The sequence below is a fragment of the Bombina bombina genome, chromosome 2 (assembly GCF_027579735.1).
Source record: "Bombina bombina isolate aBomBom1 chromosome 2, aBomBom1.pri, whole genome shotgun sequence".
In the NCBI taxonomy this organism is placed as follows: Eukaryota; Metazoa; Chordata; class Amphibia; order Anura; family Bombinatoridae; genus Bombina; species Bombina bombina.
The window spans coordinates 429436804-429460294 of NC_069500.1; the positions used below are offsets into that span (position 1 = coordinate 429436804).

The 23491-nt window shown below is 37.7% G+C and overlaps 1 protein-coding gene across 2 annotated transcripts; it reads right to left on the reverse strand.

Annotated features, from left to right (window-relative positions):
- Nucleotides 1-1553: 1553 nt before the first annotated feature.
- Nucleotides 1554-21999, reverse strand: ADORA2A (adenosine A2a receptor). 2 transcript variants are annotated; one of them, XM_053701991.1, is made up of 3 exons: nt 21879-21999; nt 5736-6298; nt 1554-2698 (listed from the first exon to the last, which is right to left on the reverse strand). In XM_053701991.1, exons 2-3 carry the CDS (start codon nt 6074-6076, stop codon nt 1873-1875), a joined length of 1167 nt encoding a protein of 388 aa, XP_053557966.1. In that variant the 5' UTR covers nt 6077-6298; nt 21879-21999; the 3' UTR covers nt 1554-1872. The 2 variants fall into 2 exon arrangements, with proteins under 2 accessions (XP_053557966.1, XP_053557965.1); XM_053701990.1 differs by lacking the exon at nt 21879-21999 and adding an exon at nt 11858-12092.
- Nucleotides 22000-23491: the final 1492 nt, after the last annotated feature.

Sequence of the window (23491 nt, forward strand, 5' to 3'; positions counted from 1 at the left end):
CTATGTTAATGCTTCATTAAACTGTTCTTTCCCTTTATTTATGTGTCACTGACATTTTACTGTTTGGAGCCGATGTCTCCCTTATAGTTTCAAACCTAGATCTGGAAACAGATCTAGGTTGCTGTATTGCTGTGACTGTTTTTATTCTATTTTCTTTTTGTTTTAAAGATTAAAGTCATTTCTAGTTTGGCTTTATGTTCTTGTTATGACTGTAATATTCACTTTTACTTTATGGCTCATTTATTTTCAATGAACCATTTTAAATGGGAAAAAAAGTAATATTCCCCACTTACGCACTAAAATGGATATTCCCAACTTGTTTTTGCTGTTGTGACACTCACTTCTTTACAAAATTTAAGTGAACTTGCACAGGTCTAGCAATACATCAAATATTCTGCATTTGCATTAACAATTATAAAAACAGTACTGTACCCATATCATCTTCTTGTTTATCACCAGTGTAACCCAGCGGTGCATTGTGATATGTATGAGAACAACTTGCAATACTAGCACAATGACAGTACAAATTAGTTTTTAGTGAGTAAATAAGACTGACACTCACTGAAAAACTGAGGTCTTTCATCATAAAACAACCCTATTCTTAAATAAAGATTATTTAACCTCACTATAACATATTGAAAGCCAATTATCTTATCCATTAAACACTTGAATTTAATGTATAACACATACTTTTGCCACACAAACACAAAAAGCCAGGGCTTACTACCACAAATACAAAATAGAAGGCAGCAAAACCCACATCCTGCACACCACAAGTCATTGTTATCCATTACCCTACAATGTCAATGCTACCTCTGCCACACACACTTAACTTAATGTCTCCCACCACATGCCTATAAGCATACAGTGATGGTCAAATGCCTTATGCCACACACACACCCGTACACTGAGGACTATGGCACAGCCACACACACTCATATTTCCTTCCCTCAACCTGTCACACAAAAGCACACTCGCAAACTGAATCCACTTGCAAACTCATTTAGAACATAGCATTTCTATTTCTCCTAGACACGCATCACAAAGCATATCAGTAAGTATTAGAGATCCATAATAAATGTTTAAGAATATTCCTCAATGGAAAATACAGCTGTGGATTATAGAGTACTTTCGTGATTCTCTAATCCCCTGATGCACAGCTGGAGAAGTGTCTAAGTGTCCATCTCAAGTTAAAAGTCTCTGGGGATCTTTGGGAAAAAGACAAACTTTAGTCGTATTATTCCCCTGCTTTGCAGCTGGTGTTTGTGCCCAATATAAATGGTGTGGGGGGGGGGGGGGTAGTGTCTAGTGATACCAGATACTAGTCTACATTCACTAAGGATTCAAACAAGAAACTCTCTGATTCCTAAAATATATTATGGAGCTAACCCACACAGGTTGGGTAGCTACATATTATGACAAAAATTATTATTTTCTTACTGAAGCATTTTCTTTATAATTCTTTAAATTTTTTAGTGTGTGTATTCAGTTTTGCTACTTTGTACAGAATGAGATAGAACACAAATGTAAAAACTGACAATAGACAAGACAAATAAATAAACGGCTTCTCTGAGCACCCATTTAATAACACTTACAAAAATATCTTACAATGAGGTGAGACTGTGATAAAATAGAGAGGGCACAGCCCAAGCCTGTGTCAAGAGTAAAGTAGTCAAGCAAACATTAAAATGACACAGTGACAAGTCTCTCAACTGCACAAGCGCCCCACAAACACATTCATAAATAGTCCTACAAAAACACAGTCTTCATTAATACTTAGTTCATTATAATCAATAACTCCACAGTGGACATTAGCCATTTGCAGGGCTAAACTCAAGTGTTAGCTTTCTAAGATTGCAGAATAGTCTTTGGTCATGAGCTATCAAGCTTTTCCTTGTCTTGGTTTTCACATTTTTGACCCACTGTCCTTTCCTCCTGATGCAGTGATTGGCATCCATTTTGTTTCAAGCCTTCCGTTTTCATTTTGGTGTTTCCATTGGCATAGGTTTCCAGGATACAGCTTTGAGGAAAAGTATGGATGGTTCCCCTCTCCTCATCAGGTGCATAAGTCAATGACTTGGCACTAGGTGTCCGACTCTTGTATTTCTGCCCCTGGCCTAGCAAATGTTGGTGTAGGATTTTGTGAAAGGTTTGACGGAACTCACGTATGCGATAGGCATAAATAAGTGGGTTCACCACTGAGTTGGTGTGAGAAAGAAGAATAGCAAGGTACATGAGCCAAGGTGGGGGACGTACTGTGCCCTGGGAGAAGAGGGTGAAGCAGTTGATGATGTGTAAGGGCAGCCAGCATACAGCAAACAGACCCACAATAATAGCCAGAGACTTAGCACATTGGACCTCCTTTTGCAGTATGGAACGAGAGCGATCCCCATACACCACATTGTGCTCCAACTGTTTCAGCAGGCGTCGTGCTGCCATGAAGATACGTAGGTAGATGCCAAACATAAGCAGCAAAGGCACCAGAACACAGGCAAAGAAATTAAAATACACCATATAATCCATGGTTACCACAATCTCGAAGAGACACTGAACCTTAGGAGAGCCACAAGATGAATTTTCAGAAGCTGTAATTTTTCCATGCCAGCCCAGCATAGGGGTAAGACCGATGACAAAGGACAGCACCCAGCAAACAGCAATGATTGCACTGGCTCTCTGGCTAGTCACCAGACTATTATACCTGGAGAGAGAGCATTAGGGTATTATAAGGTGTCAACATATACATAAATGCATGTTCAGAACATTGCTACAAATTAAATATTGTCATTTGTATTGTGTGATGCATAAGAGGAAATTGTGAAGGTGAATATGAAAGACTAAGAAGGACAGGGATAAGAAAATATATATTATACCTATATATCAAGTGAAAAATGATATAAGGTAGAGGGCAATGATTTAGAGATACATAGACCAGAAGCACAATTAGGGAAAGTCTATGATCTGAGGGTCAGAAAAGAGCAATGCCCTGGGAGTGCTGGAATTTTCGGTGGATATTTATGCATGCTCAGTTCATGGGATAACAGCTGGACAGATTCTACTTTCCAAAGAGAGGTAACAACACACAAGTCTCTGGGGGACCGAAGACACCAAGACATTGTGTCCTACAAATGAACACTTGGGACATTGAGCTTTGCTTATAACCTTTGCCCTATATAACCAAAACCACCGGAGTACAAGCTATTTGCAAGGTTTAACAAAACTATTATGTTGAGAGGTCTTATTAGTTAAGGGCAAGCTTAAAATGTATAAAAACATGAATGCTACGTAGAATAATGTGAGTTGTATATATAAATCATATGGAGTACAAGGACCAGTTATAGATAGGTTATATAGAAAAATATAGGAGTTATTGGGAGAAAATATGGAGCAACAGAAAGACGACTTTTATAAAATAGTTATATAAGGCACAAGGAATCATTTCCAGGGGTTATATGAAGTAAATTATATTATGATAAGATTTTTTATGGAGAAATCAGACTTTCTTTTATAGAGTTTATGTGAAGTATTTGCCAGTGTTAAAGGGAATACTATATACAGCAATAGATGGGGTTATAGGGAGGGTGACTATGGAAACTAGAGGTGGAGCTATATTATACAAGACTAGGGACATATAAGGTGAGGCCATATGAAGGGGGGTTATGGTGCAATCCATGGACTTATTGGGATCAGCTATATGGAGCAAATTTAGAAGTTGAACTGAATAATATTACATAGTAGAGATCTATAGAGTTATAGTACAATAATAAGAATTATAATGACTTTTTTGGAGCAAATTTAGAGCTTTTAAATAGGCTTAAATAAAATGAGTAATGCGAAACAGTTCAACAATCTTATGGGGCAAACATAGGGGTTACTAGATGAATATATAAAAAGCACCAGTACAAAATATAGAGAGGATTTTATGAATGAATGGCATTAGCTACATGGAGTGCCATCAGGGGCAGATAGTTACTGTAGAGCTGGCAGAGCCTCACAAAAATGTTTTACTTGAGTCCTTTCAATGTCATTAAAATGTCATTATGTGAATTTTTTGAAGTTAAGGGTAATTAATAAAAAGTAATTCATAGAGTACATTAAAGGAACAATAAAGTCAAAGATAAACTTAATTGGATTGGATAGAGCATGAAAGTTTAACAACATACTTTTGCTTAGTTCCCTTGGTATCCTTTGTTAAATAGTAATCATATGTGAGCTCAGGAGCGTGCACATATCTTTAGCCATCTGACAGTGGTGTTTGCAACAATGTTTAAAGTAATATTATACATAGTCACAAACACTGCTGTGACATGCACCTTCCTGAGCTCCTGTCAGCCTACGTAGCTTTACTCTTTAATAAAAGATAGCAAGAGAACAAAGTGAATTTAATAATAGAAGAAAATTGTAAAGTTTTTTTTAAAAATCATGAATGTTTAATTTTGACTTTACTGTCCCTTTCTAATTTCTAGATAAATGGCTATGGCCTTGATTACAAGCAGGGCCGGCTCAACCATGGGACCAAGTGGGTCCAAGGGACCCAGGCAGCACTTGACAAGGGGCAGCACTTCAGTGACTTAGCCACTGTCAGACTCAGACCATTATGTACAAATACACAAAATCGGTCAAGGGTGACATTAAAGGTGGGAAAAGTGCAACTTCCTTCCCACTTATTGCACAATTCAGCATAAACATTGGTGGCATGCAGGTAGGCAGGCTTAGTAAGGATGGCGGCCAGGCTAGTAGGTTGATATACTAATCAATGTTACTACTGGAGGGGGAGTCATTGCATTCTCTGACACAGGCAGCACAATTTCTTGAGCCGGCCCTGATTACAAGTGGAGCACTATTGATAGCACAGGAGTAGCGCTCATTCTCATATTACAAATCAGTGGTAAAATAGTAGTACTAGAATATGTTAGCATGGCCAATTTATTTTTTAAGTGTGCCCTATACTTAATACATAGAAGTCTATTAGATGAGAGATTTAACCCTGCTATGATATCTGACCACCAGATGGTATAGTGCCCTAGGCTTTAACTCTTGCTTTAACATTTTACTTTTCACTTGTAATATGGAAGTACAATTATCTAGGCCAATATGTGATTGTGTGTGTGTGTGTATATATATATATATATATATATTTATATATACACACACACACAGAGAGAGAGAGAGAGTTTATGTGAGTGAAATAAATTATTCACAAATAATTTGAGGTAACTTTAGTAAAAATAAATAAATAATTTAAAAACCTCTACCATTACTATGAAACATTAATGAGTTGGAGGATTAGCTTATACTTTAGATAATCAGCTACACAGAATACAATAACATTTGTAAATATTTGTGTGTATATATATATATATATATATATATATATGTATATATATATATATATATATATATATATATATATATATATATATATATATATATATTATTATTATCTGTTATTTGTAGAGCGCCAACAGATTCCGCAGCGCTAATATATATATATATATATATATATATATATATATATATATATATATATATATATATATATATATATATATATATGTATGTATTAAGATAACAGTGTTGGTAATGCAAAACTGTGCAATGGGTAATAAAGGGATTGTCTATCTTTTTAAACAATAACAAAATTTCAAGTAGACTGTCCCTTTAATGTCTAGTTATACATGACACAATAAGGAAAATAAGACACTTGGAATTAGGAAGCTGCCATGTAGATTGCTCACCTGAGTGGGATGCGGATGGCAATATAACGGTCAGCAGCAATAGCTAGGAGACTGAAGATTGAGCTCTGGGTCAACACCAAGACAAAGCATGCAATAAAGAGGCAGGCATGGAAGGCTGCACAAAATCCAATGCTAATAGTAATTGCAAAAGGAATGGCCAAAACTCCTACAGCAATGTCCGCCACTGCAAGGGAAACCACAAAATAGTTGGTGACGTTTTGCAAGTTGCTATTGATGCGCACAGCCCAGCACACCAGAAGGTTACCAAGAATGGCCAGCACTGCAATGGCCACCTCTAGGATTATATATGTAAGGTTCACTGTCGCTGAGTCCTCTATCATGGTGAGGTTGGCATGAGGTTTAAGAGAGGGGGGGCCTCAGTGAGCATAGCGGCAGAGCAACACCTCTTCGCTCCTCGTGTATCAGGTGTACAATAAATAGCTCACTAATCCATGTCTGGAGAGAAGATAAACTTTTCACATATATCAGGACTTCTCAAGGTCAGACTCTTGCGGCTAGAACAGACTCTTGCGGCTAGAACATGTCTTCACAAGCAGGAGATTCTAGAAATAAACACAAAGCTCATTGTTATGAGAAACAGAAGGGGTATAAGCAAAAGCTAAAGTGTAACACATGAAATGCTATTAACTACATCACTGGGGACTTTTTTTTTTTACATATGTATCTTCTTATATGTATAATATAACATCTTTTTTAGCATTATATAATTAATATTCAAAACATACTATCAATACTATAATACTAGACTAACAGAAAATGGCTAGTTTAAAAAAAAAAAAAAATCAATCATATAAGAAATTATTTAAAGGAACAATTTACTCAGACAAAAATCCATTGAATTCAAAGACGCTGCAGCAGCATTCTTTCAAACAGGCTTGGTTCTCTCTCTGTCCCCCATATCTAAAGAGAAGCTGACTTCTGCTGCTTCTAGTTGACATAGCTTTTCTATAAGCAATACTACAGTATGGATATGTTCAGTATATGTGGCAGTTTCAACAGGCAAAATCAGCTATTTCAAATGACAAAATAAAGGTCAATTGGGCTTTTTTCCCCCCAAACAAATATCCAATCAAATGCACCCTGAAATTTAAAGAAAACTAATTAATACTGATGCAATCTGTTAGTATTAATTTGTTTTCTTTAAATGGTTAAAAAGCTAAAGAGCCATGCTAATCTGGTCCTCTTCTTCACAGAGCTCCAGCCGCACTATTAGGAGATTTAGCGCAGCGGCTCCCAGGGACTGCACTAAAAGAGAAGGTCCTTTAGCGCAGGCCATGGGAGCCACCACTCTAAGCTTCCTATTAGCACGGCCGGAGCTTGACTCGGTTAACTTAGCTCTCCAACCCACTAAAGGTAAGTATAAATTGTCAGGTGAACTTTATCTCCGTAACTTTAGAACATTTACATTCGTTTCGCGAAAACCAATGTAAATGTTCTAAGAATATTCAGTGCTCCTTTTTTTTTTTTAAACAAAACTAATACCAAATATGCAGCCAATGAATATTCAGGGAAACTAATTTACCTGAATATCTGTGTAAAAAAAATTGTCAGAACCGAGTTGTTCATGGCAGCACACGTCTAAGAGAAAGCAAAAGTGGTGCCAGCTAGATGTGACTTTGTTACCGCTCAGTTCTAGAGGTGCCATTGTAGAAAGTATGTTTTACCAGATGACTCAGTACAAACAGTATATTGGTCTGACTAGAGGTGTTACAACAGTATTCTACTTAGTGGGACATCTCTTTGCTCAGTCTTAGGCTCATATTTATCAAGCTCCGTACGGAGCTTGTGGGTCCGTGTTTCTTGCGAGTCTTCAGACTCGCCAGAAACACAAGTTATGAAGCAGCGGTCTAAAGACCGCTGTTCCATAACCCTGTCCGCCTGCTCTGAGCCGTCGGACAGACATCGCCGGAAATCAACCCGATCGAGTACGATCGGGTTGATTGACACCCCCAATTGGCCGCGAGTCAGCAGGGGGCGGCGTTGCACCAGCAGCTCTTGTGAGCTGCTGGTGCAATGTTAAATGCGAAGAGTGTATTGCTCTCCGCATTTAGTGAGGTCTTGCGGACCTGATCCGCACACACTGTCGATCAGGTTCGCAAGACCAATGATAAATAGAGGCCTTAGAGTTGTCAAAGGTTAGAGCAGAGCTTCTTAAACTTTTTTTCACCTGGGACCCTTTTTACAATAGAAATTGTTTGCAACCTTATTATTATAATATAGTTCAAAACAAAACCATTGTCAGATGGGTACAAAACTTTATATATACACACATAAATACCGTATATAGTATATACAATATACCACACAAGTGAGGAGATTATTCACAAAAATAAGAAAATGTTACTTTCATGGACATTGCTAATCACTTACGGATAGGCTCACTGTCTCATTACATGTAGCTGCACGAAATGTTACTTCTAATACTTTTGAGCAGTGTGTGCAAATATTTGACCTTTGCAATTTTTGCCTAAGTAAATAAAATGTGTGCGCATATATAAAGTGGTACAAAATTAGCTATATGATGCAAAATATGAAAAAATGTTACTCATTCATACACAAACTCACACATATATACACACACATCACACACATACACATCACACACACACACACACACACAACACATACACATCACACACGCATGCACACATACAGCACATACACACACATCACACACACACACAACACATACACATCACACACGCATGCACACATACAGCACATACACAACACATACACATCACACACGCATGCACACATACAGCACATACACACACATCACACACACAACACATACACATCACACACGCATGCACACATACAGCACATACAACACACACACATACAGCACACACATCACACACAACATATACACATCACAAACACGCATGCACACATACAGCACATACAACACACACACATACACCACACACACATACACACACAAATACAACATAACACATACACACAAAACACACACAACACATACACACAACACACACATACACACAACACACACATACGCACAGCACACACACACACAGAGAGTTAGGGTTTCCTATAACATTAATACAGAGAATCGTATTTGCATTCATTTTCCTTTTATTAAAAGGATTTAACCAAACAAACGTACATTTGAAGAACAAGTAGAAGTCACGAGCAACCACTTATTCCATTCTGTGTATTTGCTTCACTGCTGTTGTCTGGGTAGTTATTGCAACTTAGTTTACACTTGTACCAGGGACCCCTCCTGCTCTCCTGTCTCCCTGTGCATAGTACATTGGCAAATTATTTGGAGACCCCTGAAAGAGTTTAAGGGACTCAGTGGGCCCTGAGCTTAAAGGGATATGAAACCCCCAAAAATTATTTCATGATGCAGAAAGAGAATACAATTTTAAACAACTTTCCAATTTACTTCTATTATTTAATTTGCTTCCTTCTCTTGTTATCCTTTGCTGAAAGGTTTATCAAGGTAAGCTCAGGCGCAGCAAAAAACCTACAGGTAGGTTCTAACTGCTGATTGGTGGCTGCGGGTATATAATAATTGTCATTGGCTCACCCATGTGTTCAGTTAGAAACCATTAGTGCATTGCTGCTCCTTCAACAAATGATACCAAGAGAATGAAACAAATAAGATAATAGAAGTCAATTAGAAAGTTGTTTAAAATTGTATTCTCTATCTGAATCATGAAAGATTTTTTGGGGGGTTTCATGTCCCTTTAAGAAGCACAGGCTTAGAGTATGTTACTCAGTAGAGGCGTTACAATTACATGTTGCTAAACCCTAGAGGTTACTTGCTAATAATGTCAGCAGAGTTTGTTGCTCAGTCAAAGAGGTGAAAGAGGTGAGATTTTATTGCCCAGTCAAATAGACATTAGAAATGTCCGTATATTGATCAGTACTTGCACTTTTAGTGAACCCCCCCCCCCCCACACACACACACACCCATAGCTCCCATGCACATACTGTAGTCATGAACCAGTAAGCTGCCTCCGCCTCTGTGACAGGTGCACTGTGCAGATATACACAGATAAACATCAGGCACAGCCTTACACTCCCTGCTCTGCCAGTCACAGGACTTCATGCACTAACCACAGTGCCCTATGTTTATAGTTTAGAAACATACATAGCAGCCTGGCACAGTGATACATGCACTAACCACAGTGCCCTGTGTATATAGATCAGCAACATACATATCAGCCTGGCACAGTGCTACATGCACTAACCACAGTGCCCTGTGTATATAGATCAGCAACATACATATCAGCCTGGCACAGTGCTACATGCACTAACCACAGTGCCCTGTGTATATAGCTCTGCAACATACATATCAGCCTGGCACAGTGATACATGCACTAACCACAGTGCCCTGTGTATATAGATCAGCAACATACATAGCAGCCTGGCACAGTGATACATGCACTAACCACAGTGCCCTGTGTATATAGCTCAGCAACATACATAGCAGCCTGGCACAGTGATACATGCACTAACCACAGTGCCCTGTGTATATAGCTCTGCAACATACATATCAGCCTGGCACAGTGATACATGCACTAACCACAGTGCCCTGTGTATATAGATCAGCAACATACATATCAGCCTGGCACAGTGATACCTGCACTAACCACAGTGCCCTGTGTATATAGCTCAGCAACATACATAGCAGCCTGGCACAGTGATACATGCACTAACCACAGTGCCCTGTGTATATAGCTCTGCAACATACATAGCAGCCTGGCACAGTGATACATGCACTAACCACAGTGCCCTGTGTATATAGCTCAGCAACATACATATCAGCCTGGCACAGTGATACATGCACTAACCACAGTGCCCTGTGTATATAGCTCAGCAACATACATATTAGCCTGGCACAGTGATACATGCACTAACCACAGTGCCCTGTGTATATAGCTCAGCAACATACATATCAGCCTGGCACAGTGATACATGCACTAACCACAGTGCCCTGTGTATATAGCTCAGCAACATACATAGCAGCCTGGCACAGTGATACGTGCACTAACCACAGTGCCCTGTGTATATAGATCAGCAACATACATAGCAGCCTGGCACAGTGATACATGCACTAACCACAGTGCCCTGTGTATATAGCTCAGCAACATACATAGCAGCCTGGCACAGTGATACATGCACTAACCACAGTGCCCTGTGTATATAGCTCTGCAACATACATAGCAGCCTGGCACAGTGATACATGCACTAACCACAGTGCCCTGTGTATATAGATCAGCAACATACATATCAGCCTGGCACAGTGATACATGCACTAACCACAGTGCCCTGTGTATATAGCTCAGCAACATACATAGCAGCCTGGCACAGTGATACATGCACTAACCACAGTGCCCTGTGTATATAGATCAGCAACATACATAGCAGCCTGGCACAGTGATACATGCACTAACCACAGTGCCCTGTGTATATAGGTCAGCAAAATACATATCAGCCTGGCACAGCGCTGTATGCACTAACCACAGTTCCCTGTGTATATAGATCAGCAAAATACATATCAGCCTGGCACAGCGCTGTATGCACTATACAGTACACCCCTCACATTTTTGTAAATATTGTATTATATCTTTTCATGTGAAAACAATATGACAACAATGAAGAAATTACACTTTGCTAGTAGTAGTGAGTGTACAGCCTGTATAACAGTGTAAATTTGCTGTCCCCTTAAAATAACTCAACACACAGCCATTAATGTCTAAACCATTAGCAACAAAAGTGAGTACACCCCTAAGTGGAAATGTCCAAATTGGGCCCAATTAGCCTTTTTCCCTCCCCGGTGTCATGTGACTCGTTAGTGTTACAAGGTCCCAGGTTTGAATGGGGAGCAGATGTGTTAAATTTGGTGTTATCGCTCTCATATTCTCTCATACTGGTCACTGGAAGTTCAACATGGCACCTCATGGCAAAGAACTCTCTGAGGATCTGAAAAAAGAATTGTTGCTCTATATAAAGATGGCTTAGGCTATAAGAAGATTGCTAAGACCCTGAAACTGAGCTGCACCACAGTGGGCAAGACCATACAGCGGTGTCACAGGACAGGTTTCACTCAGAACAGGCCTCACCTTGGTCGACCAAAGAAGTTAAATGCACGTGCGCAGCATCATATCCAGAGGTTGTCTTTGGGAAATAGACGTATGAGTGTTGCCAGCATTGCTGCAGAGGTTGAAGGGGTGGGGGGGTCAGCCTGTCAGTGCTCAGACCATACGCCGCACACTGCATCAAATTGGTCTGCATGGCTGTAGTCCCAGAAGGAAGCCTCTTCTAAAGATGATGCACAAGAAAGCCTGCAAACAGATTGCTGAAGACAAGCAGACTAAGGGCATGGATTACTGGAACCATGTCCTGTGGTCCGATGAGACCTAGATAAACTTATTTAGTTCAGATGGTGTCAAGCGTGTGTAGATAGATAGAGAGAGATACACACTGTATAAAGCCTTGATATTTTACACATCACCATACAGTGTTACTGTACATACAGGGATTATGACTATATATATATATATATATATATATATATATATATATATATATATATATATATATATATATATATATATATATATATATATATATATATATTTCAAGTTTGAAAAAATGGAGGAATTACTTACGTAGCAATATAGCATATATCATCAGCACTAGACATCCATAATGAATATTTTAATGCTAGTGAAACCTTATGATGAATGAGATTGAGAATTACCTTACAGGGAGCTAATTCGCATGCTGCCTGTCACACACCAACACCTGTTATGCTGTACACAAACACAACATACATAGGTTATATGTGCTGTGCATAACATTAGCACTCACTGTTTTTCACAAACAACCAGCACTCACTGCTCTCTGCATTCAGCTAGCACGGTTACAAAACAGACTGGTCTGCGTCCACAACAATCGCACACTGCTTTGTGCATGTAGCCAGTATGTGCTCAAATGCAACAAACAACATATACTCCTCTGTTTACACAACAAACACTGCTATGTGTATAACAGCACACACATTACTGTCCATTCCTTATAAAGGCCATGCCCTGTGCAACTCAGTGGTGGCTGGTCCGTTTGGTCAGTGACAACAATGGTGCCCCCAAATTCAATCCTCCTTTGTCAAGTATCCCAGAAAATAAAGTTTTCTTGTAGAGACGCAGATGAAGTTATGATTTACTTCCAGTCTATTAATTATTGATTTGAGCTGCACACATTCAAAATGGTTAAATAACCTAAAAATGGAAGATACATGATACTTGTTTTCCATCTAAATGAGAATCTTTTAAAATATATTACATTGTTTGTTTGTTTTTAATGGAGGTTCCTGCACTGAACAAACTAATGTCTCAAGCGGGAGTTGACCCTATTACCCTGTGAGCATTATTTACACAAACATGCAATTCTTGTTAGTTTATTTTGAATTGAAACATTTTTTACTTAACCTTTTCTTATGCAAAAAAAAAAAAACCTAAGACTTTCACCTGCTGCTCTTTCATATACATGATAGAAGAATACTGAGTGTTTTACTGACTATTTGTCAGTGGTAACTATTGTACTGTAAGTACAGCTATGTACTCTCTGAAGTTGACACCTTTTTTAAAGGAACATTAAACTGCTGGGCACAACTACAGTATACTGGTTACAGCTCACTATGTTATTGCATTTCCTACTATTCTAGCAGCTCTTTTCAAATCCATTTACCTATTTTAATAGCTTAAAGGGACACTGAACTCAATTTTTTTTCTTTTGTGATTCAGATAGAGCATGCAATTTTAAGCAACTTTCTAATTGTTGTTTGTTCTCTTGCTATCTTTATTTGAAAAAGAAAGTCCAGAACCCTTTACAGCATTTGTTTATTGGTTGTTGAATGTATCCACCAATCAGCAAGAACAACCCAGGTTGTTCACCAAAAATGGGCCGGCATCTAAACTTAAATTATTGCTTTTCAAATAAAGATACCAAGAGAATGAAGAACATTTGCTAATAGGAGTAAATTAGAAAGTTGCTTAAAATTGCATGCTCTATCTGAAAAGAAAAAAATTTAGTTCAGTGTCCCTTTAAAGGTGCCAGATACTGAAGCTCCGCCTCTTTATACTGGTGGCTGCCATCTTGGATCTTAGGTATTCTGACAGAAGCAGTGCACACTCACAGGTAGGGTTGCCACCCGTGCCTTAAAATACAGAACATTTATAAGTTACACATGCTGCAGGGTGTGCAGGGAGGAATATGAATAGTGCTGTCCAGAAACACAATACATGTTCCTCCCTGCACACCCTGCAGCATGTGTATCTCATAAGTGTCCAGGAAAACATGGCTGAGGTGGCAACCCTACTCACAGGTCAGTAATGTTGCCTATTTTTTACATCTGTATAATATGTTTCTGGTTAGGGTGCATGATACAGAGCAGGAGCTGTACATTTTTTTCTGTGGCAGCATTGCTCTGTATTATTGTTGAGTGTTTTTTAAATATATTTTGTGTAACTGTAAAAATGTAAAGATGTAAAGATCATGTGATGCATCATGCAGACTAACCTGAAGCAAATGATACAGCTGTAAACAAAGAGGACAATATTACTGATCTGTGAGTGAGCACTGCTTCTGTCACAGGCTGTGAGAATAACTAAGCTCCAAGATGGCGGCTCCCAGTATCAAAAAGTGGAGATTCAGTATCTGGCACCTTTAAACTATTAAAGGGACAGTCAAAATTGAACTTTCATGATTCAGATAAGGCATGCAATATTAAACAACTTTACAATGTACTTTTATAATCAAATTTGCTTTGTTCTCTTGGTTCTCAAGGTAGGCTCAAACTGATTTCTAAACCGTTGAAGGCTGCCTCTTATCTCAGTGCATTTTGACAGTTTTTCAAAGTTATACAGTGCTAATTCAGGTGTTATATCGATAACTTGCTCACTCTCGTGGAGTTATTTAGGAGTCAGCACTGATTGGCTAAAATTCAAGTCTGTCAAAAGAACTGAGATAAGGGGGTAATTGGCAAAGGCTTAAAGGGACATTATACACTAAATTTTTCTTTGCATAAATGTTTTGTAGATGATCCATTTATATAGCCCATACAGTTTTGTTTTTAAAAAAAAATGATAGTTTTGCTTATTTTTAAATAACATTGCTCTGATTTTCAGACTCCTATCCAAGCCCCAAAGTTTTAGGAGAATACTGATGTATACCTACTCTAGCTTGCTCCTGTTTGTGTAAAGGGTCTTTTCATATGCAAAGGAAGGGGGAGTGTCTGATATTTCTCACTTGCAGGGGGTGTTCCAGTAACCTTTTAAACAGAGCTAAACTGGAAGCATTTAAATAAGTTTTTAAACTGTTTTATACTGGATTTTTATATCAGTATCTGTGCATCTTATTCTTTATAGTAGTGTCTATTACATGCAGTTATATGAAAATTGGTGTACACTGTCCCTTTAAATACAAGATAATAACAGAGGTAAAAAGTATACTATATAACAGTGTTGGTTGTGCAAAACTGGGGAATGGGTCATAAAGGGATTATCTATATTTTTAACAATACACATTTTTAAGTAGACTGTCCCTTTAAAACAGGAGAACTGATTTGTAAAGAGCTGCAGGAATAGGAGAAATGCAACAACATAGTGAGGCGTTGCTATTCTTTTGTAGTTGTGCACAGCAGTTTAATGTCCCTTTACAGGGACAGTAAAGTCAAAACTAAACTTTTATGATTGAGATAGGGCATGCAATTTTAAACAACTTTCCAATTTACTTTTATCATCAAATTTGCTTTGTTCCCTTGGTGGTATTTTTGAAGAGCTAAACCTAGCTAGGCTCAAAGTGATTTCTAAACAGTTGAAAACCGCCTCCTAGCTCAGAGCATTTTGAAAGTTTTTCACAGTTAGACTGTGCTAGTTCACATGTGTCATATAGATAATATTGTGCTCACTCCCGTGAAGTTATTTAGGTGTCTTCTCTGATTGACTACACTGCATGTCTGTCAAAGGCACTTAGATAAGGAGGCTGTCTGCAAAGGCTTAGATACAAGGTAATCACAGAGGTAAAAAGTATATTTATATAACTGTGTTGGTTATGCAAAAACGGGGGAAATGGGTAATAAAGGGATTATCTATCTTTTTAAATAAGAAAAATTTTGGTGTAGACTGTCCCTTTAAGTTCAAGGTACTAATCTTGGAGTTAAAATAGACTATAGAAGACTTTTTTAATGTAATGTTGCAAGATATGTTAAACATTATGCCTGAAGAACAGCCTCAGCATACTATTGATTTTTTACATCTTTTTTTTATTAAGCAGTTTGTCAATATTTATTTTATGTCATTGCTAAATGATAAAGAAAAAGGGCAGCACCGTTTTTTTTCCAGTGTATTCAAAGTAAAAATCCTTTTGTAAGAAAAGCACAAAAGTGATGTACAGGCGATACCTTTAATAGCTAATAGTGGATACAATTGCAAGCTTTTCAGGACAATGAGGTCTCTTCAGAATGTCTGACAAAGAGACCTCTGTGTCCTGAAAGCTTGCAATTATTAGCACTATTGGTTAGCTAATAAATGTATCACCTGTACATCACTGTTCTTTTCTTACAAAAGGATTTTTACTTTTACCAAATGCTAAAAAAAACATGTATCTTTCTTTAAAAAAATTAATAGGTGAAAGTGAACCCTAGCGTTTTTGAAATACTAGGATTGACTATAGAAACAAATAAATGAGAAAATACTTCATGCAGAAAGCTCCTTTATTTGTTTTCAAGCGATCACCGTTCTGAGCTGCTAAGGCAGCCCACGGCAGATCACTGTTTTGCTTTAGAGGTGACGTCTTCACCTCTTAGCCAATAGCCGTGCAGTAAATCCGGCTTGGCGCCCTTTGGAGCCGGATTTCCTGCACGCTAAAAATCCTGCTCTGAAAATTGTTGAATGTGGCCGTTATCTTCAGCATACGGATTGGACAGAAATCGCTGAATGCATATGCTTAGTTGACTGTTGCAGTGCATGTGGCCTGATATCAGGGTCATGATTATGATTTGGGATCTGATATAGGCATATAACTGACAGGGACTGATTAGAGAATAGATGTGGGCATATGGCTATATATATATATATATATATATATATATATATATATATATATATATATATATATATATATATATATATATATATATATATATATATATATATATATACACACACACACTACTAACACTACTACTACTCCCCCATTTTCCTTTCTTCACACTCACTGATACATAATATTTACACACACTAATCTCCTAAGACCCATAATCACACACATAACTTGTATACACAGTTATAGACAAGCACACCCTGATGCAACATGCTTGTATTCTCTGCAGAAACTGTCTTATACTCAATAATTAATACATAACATAAACATATATCGCAACACTATACTTGCTGACACTCCTTAGTGTACACAGACAGAGGTAGATTCACCAACAGGTTTTTCCAAGCTATCTAGTCTTATAAGCCCATGCCTTAGGAATGGAGAGGTCTATGAGGTTATTAAATGTATTCTACTGAATAACATAAAGGATGGATAAGACTACAGGGATAGGACAGGCTAGAGAAGGCTGTTAATTAATGTATACTATTCACAGAGAATGCTTACTCCAATTGCTCTACAAAACAATGATTCATGATGCCACATATACTCTACAATACAACCAGACACCGATTCACAATGCTGGAATAGAAAGCACAAACACTTTCACTGCTATGTGATACTTAAATACACAGCAAGGAAACACACACTGTTACATTATATTTGTATATGCATAACAGAAAACACACGGTTACATTATATTTGTATACACAGAACAGAAAACACACTGCTACATTACACTTGTATACAGAGCACAGAAAACACACTATTATATTTGTATACACAGAACAGAAAACACAGTTACATTATACTTGTATACACAGAACAGAAAACACAGTTACATTATACTTGTATACACAGAACAGAAAACACAGTTACATTATACTTGTATACACAGAACAGAAAACACACTGCTACATTACACTTGTATACAGAGCACAGAAAACACACTATTATATTTGTATACACAGAACAGAAAACACAGTTACATTATACTTGTATACACAGAACAGAAAACACAGTTACATTATACTTGTATACACAGAACAGAAAACACAGTTACATTATACTTGTATACACAGAACAGAAAACACAGTTACATTATACTTGTATACACAGAACAGAAAACACAGTTACATTATACTTGTATACACAGAACAGAAAACACAGTTACATTATAATGTATACACAGCACAGAAAACACACTGCTACATTATATTTATATACACAGCACAGAAAACACACTGTTATATTATACTTGTATATAAATAACAGAAAACATACTGCTATATGATACTTGTATACACAGCACAGAAAATGCACTGCTATATTATGCTTGTATACACAGCACAGACACACACATTGCATTGCTACATTATAACTGTATACACAGAACAGAAACACACTGCTATATGATAATTGTATACACAGCACAGAAAACACACTGCTATATGATACTTGTATACACAGCACAGAAACACACTGCTATATGATACTTGTATACACAGCACAGAAAACACACTGCTATATGATAATTGTATACACAGCACAGAAACACACTGCTATATGATACTTGTATACACAGCACAGAAAACACACTGCTATATGATAATTGTATACACAGCACAGAAACACACTGCTATATGATACTTGTATACACAGCACAGAAACACACTGCTATATGATACTTGTATACACAGCACAGAAAACACACTGCTATATGATAATTGTATACACAGCACAGAAACACACTGCTATATGATACTTGTATACACAGCACAGAAAACACACTGCTATATGATAATTGTATACACAGCACAGAAACACACTGCTATATGATACTTGTATACACAGTACAGAAAACACACTGCTATATGATAATTGTATACACAGCACAGAAAACACACTGCTATATGATAATTGTATACACAGCACAGAAAACACACTGCTATATGATAATTGTATACACAGCACAGAAAACACACTGCTATATGATAATTGTATACACAGCACAGAAAACACACTGCTATATGATACTAGTATACACAGTACAGAAAACACTCTGCTATATGATACTTGTATACAAAGCAAAGAAAACACTCTGCTATATGATACGTATACAAAGCACAGAAAACACTCTGCTATATGATACGTATACAAAGCACAGAAAACACTCTGCTATATGATACTAGTATACTCAGAACAGAAATACACTGCTATATAATACTTGTATACACAGAACAGAAACACACTACTATATGATACTAGTATACACAGTACAGAAAACACTCTGCTATATGATACTAGTATACACAGTACATAAAACACTCTGCTATATGATACTTGTATACAAAGCACAGAAAACACACTGCTATATGATACTAGTGTATACAGTACAGAAAACACACTGCTATATGATACTTGAATACACAGCACAGAAAACATACTGCTATGTGATGCTTATAAACACAACACACACGCACTGTAATATGATGCTTATAAACACAGCACACACACACTGTAATATGATACTTGTATACACAGCACAGAAAACATACTGCTATATGATGCTTGCACATACAGCACACACGCACTGTAATATGATGCTTATAAACACAGCACACACACACTGTAATATGATACTTGTATACACAACACACACACGCTGTTATATGATGCTTGTATACTCAGCATACACACACTGTTTATATATATATATATATATATATATATATATATATAATGCTAGTATAAACTATACAAACGCACAGGCAGACACACTGTTCTTCACAAACACATGTACAGTACAATACTACCCACACCCAGTTTACATAATTTCCTATTAACTAGCACAATTACACTGACACATTTACTTATATCAAATGCAGGATACTGTTCTGTTTCATATGTGTTAACTTTTATACCACATCCTCCCTAACTACTACATTATGAAGAGTAAATGGTGGTATCTATATAAATAGCATTAGAAAATATATCACTCCTTCCTTCACTACCCACAATATATCCCACCATGCAGGTACCTCAGTTCCTCCCTCAATACCACACAAGTCTCACTGCTGCTCTCATACTTTACATTTATTCCACTACACAAACTTTTTGTGCCCACCCTTATCACAGCTCCTTATTCACGGTAAATTCATCTTTACCCCAAGCTTCACAACCACCACACACATTTATTAGTCTCTCATCTACTCCCATTATTTACTCTCATTTACCACTTCACGGTTATATTACAGCTATGCAGGTGCCCCACCAGAGATTCTGTATTTTGGGGTGTTACCAGCATCGTCTAGGGCTGTCACACAGAAGTATGGTTGAAAGTGAAAATACTGAAGTGCCCATTGTGCACTATTCTGAGTTCATAGCATTTCACTTTGTATAATTGTATTACAGAAATCATGCCTTTGGGGTGTCTCTGCCATATAGACGATTAGTTAGGGGTGTCAGTGACTGTGTCACATGCATTTCATTAATCTGCCAATGTTGTACCAAAGCAATCAAGGCTGAGAACCACAACTGCACAATAAAGCTATATATATATATATATATATATATATATATATATATATATATATATATTATATATATATATATATATATATATATATATATATATATATATATATATATATATATATATATATATATATATATATATATATATATATATATATATATATATATACATATACACACACACACACATGCATAGTACATACATAAATACATACACACACACATTCATATACACATACATACATAACTATATACATACACACATACATAACTATATACATACACACATACATAACTATATACATATATACATTCACACATACATAACTATATAAATACACACATACATAAATATATACATACATACATAAATATATACATACATACATACACACATACATAACTATATAAATACACACATACAGAAATACATACATATACACATACATGTATAAACACACATACATACATAATTATTTATGTACATAAATACATACATACAAACAGAAACAAAAGTACACACACATAAATGCACACATCTACATGCATCCACCCATACACACATGCATGCATAGAAATACAAGTGGCCCTTATTATACAACCACCTTAGAGTTACTTAATTAAACACATCCTCACATTCTGTACATACACAGGTAAATACATACATACATGTATACACACTCAATACTCTCAGCCTGTACTTACCCCTTGTTACTTGGTACACCATAACAGTAGATTTACTAGTTGCCACCCACCATATAGACCGTCCTCATTCACACTCACGTTCATTTTCTTATTTCGTAGCCAATACACATTTCTCAGCTAATACTAACTCCCTTCAACCCCAGTCTCCTCACTCACCACTTACCCATCATTTATTGTGCATTAAGAAGACACCTCCACACATCTCACCATGTTACTAACCATTCTTACCCAGCACCCTGTTATACCACTTCATACCATTGCTTCACAGCAGCATTTCCACCCATCTCACGTCTCACCTACTTATACCTATGGGTTCCCCTATATCATTCCGCGCTTACAGACAAATCTGCCGTAACTATCACAAACTTTCTCGCCTCTTAAAGGTATATTTCTGACCACGACCACCATAACTTTTACTTAACCCTTTGACACACAGATAAACTTCTCACTCTTATTTAACATCCACTTTTTCCTCCACTTACCTTCTTTTCACACCAATAATCCCCATTCCTTTTGTTTTCCACAATTTCTCCATATTTAGCCCATTAGTACATATCCCACTAAACAAACATACATATATATATATATATATATATATATATATATATTTGTGCTCATTAGTACACGCAGCATATACACCCCGGTTTTTTTTGCTTTACCACAGAGTGACACGCGTGTATCTATAATATCCCCCTGAGCCACAGAACGGATAACTAATTAGCCCCTCACGGTGACACTCACCTGGTTAAAGTGAAGGGAGTGGTCTGCTGGGCTCCTGCTTCTTCTGTGTCTGTAGCCTCTGATTCTGCTGTCATTCACACTGCTCTGTGTATCTCCCTCTCTACCCCTCCTCCTCCTTCCCTCTCCCTCCCTCTTGTGTCACAGTGCAATCACATTAATATAAACTATACAAGCTTCTCTCGGTTTCTTTACCTCAGTCACACACATTACTGTTCCCTCTTTTATCTCTACTCATTCTCACAGTCTAGGGTTTCCTCTTTTATACACATCTGGTGCTCACGCTCTCACAGCCATCTGCTCCCTCATCAAAATAATAGTTGCCCAAATTTTTCACACACAATCAAACACACAGTCTGATTGTTACCGAATGCCTGTACATATGTATAATCTAACACACCCATAGGCTCTCCTACTCCCTGTCCCTGACTAATAAATACATACAGGGAGCTCCCACACTAACTCTTTGTCCCTCACTGTGCAGCAGCATATCTCATACACATGGACTCCCCTGCACACACAGTCATTTGTTATATAGCTCTCATGTTCACACAGACCCACCTGATTCTATCCTGTCCCTCAGCAGCATATATCATACACATGGACTCCCCTGCACACACAGTCATTTGTTATATAGCTCTCATGTTCACACAGACCCACCTGATTCTATCCTGTCCCACAGCAGCATATCTCATACACATGGACTCCCCTGCACACACAGTCATTTGTTATATAGCTCTCATGTTCACACAGACCCACCTGATTCTATCCTGTCCCTCAGCAGCATATCTCATACACATGGACTCCCCTGCACACACAGTCATTTGTTATATAGCTCTCATGTTCACACAGACCCACCTGATTCTATCCTGTCCCTCAGCAGCATATCTCATACACATGGACTCCCCTGCACACACATTCACTTATTATATAGCTCTCATGTTCACACAGACCCACCTGATTCTATCCTGTCCCTCAGCAGCATATCTCATACACATGGACTCCCCTGCACACACATTCACTTGTTATATAGCTCTCATGTTCACACAGACCCACCTGATTCTATCCTGTCCCTCAGCAGCATATCTCATACACATGGACTCCCCTGCACACACAGTCATTTGTTATATAGCTCTCATGTTCACACAGACCCACCTGATTCTATCCTGTCCCCACAGCAGCATATCTCATACACATGGACTCCCCTGCACACACATTCACTTGTTATATAGCTCTCATGTTCACACAGACCTACCTGATTCTATCCTGTCCCTCAGCAGCATATCTCATACACATGGACTCCCCTGCACACACATTCACTTGTTATATAGCTCTCATGTTCACACAGACCCACCTGATTCTATCCTGTCCCTCAGCAGCATATCTCATACACATGGACTCCCCTGCACACACATTCACTTGTTATATAGCTCTCATGTTCACACAGACCTACCTGATTCTATCCTGTCCCACAGCAGCATATCTCATACACATGGACTCCCCTGCACACACATTCACTTGTTATATAGCTCTCATGTTCACACAGACCCACCTGATTCTATCCTGTCCCACAGCAGCATATCTCATACACATGGACTCCCCTACACACACAGTCA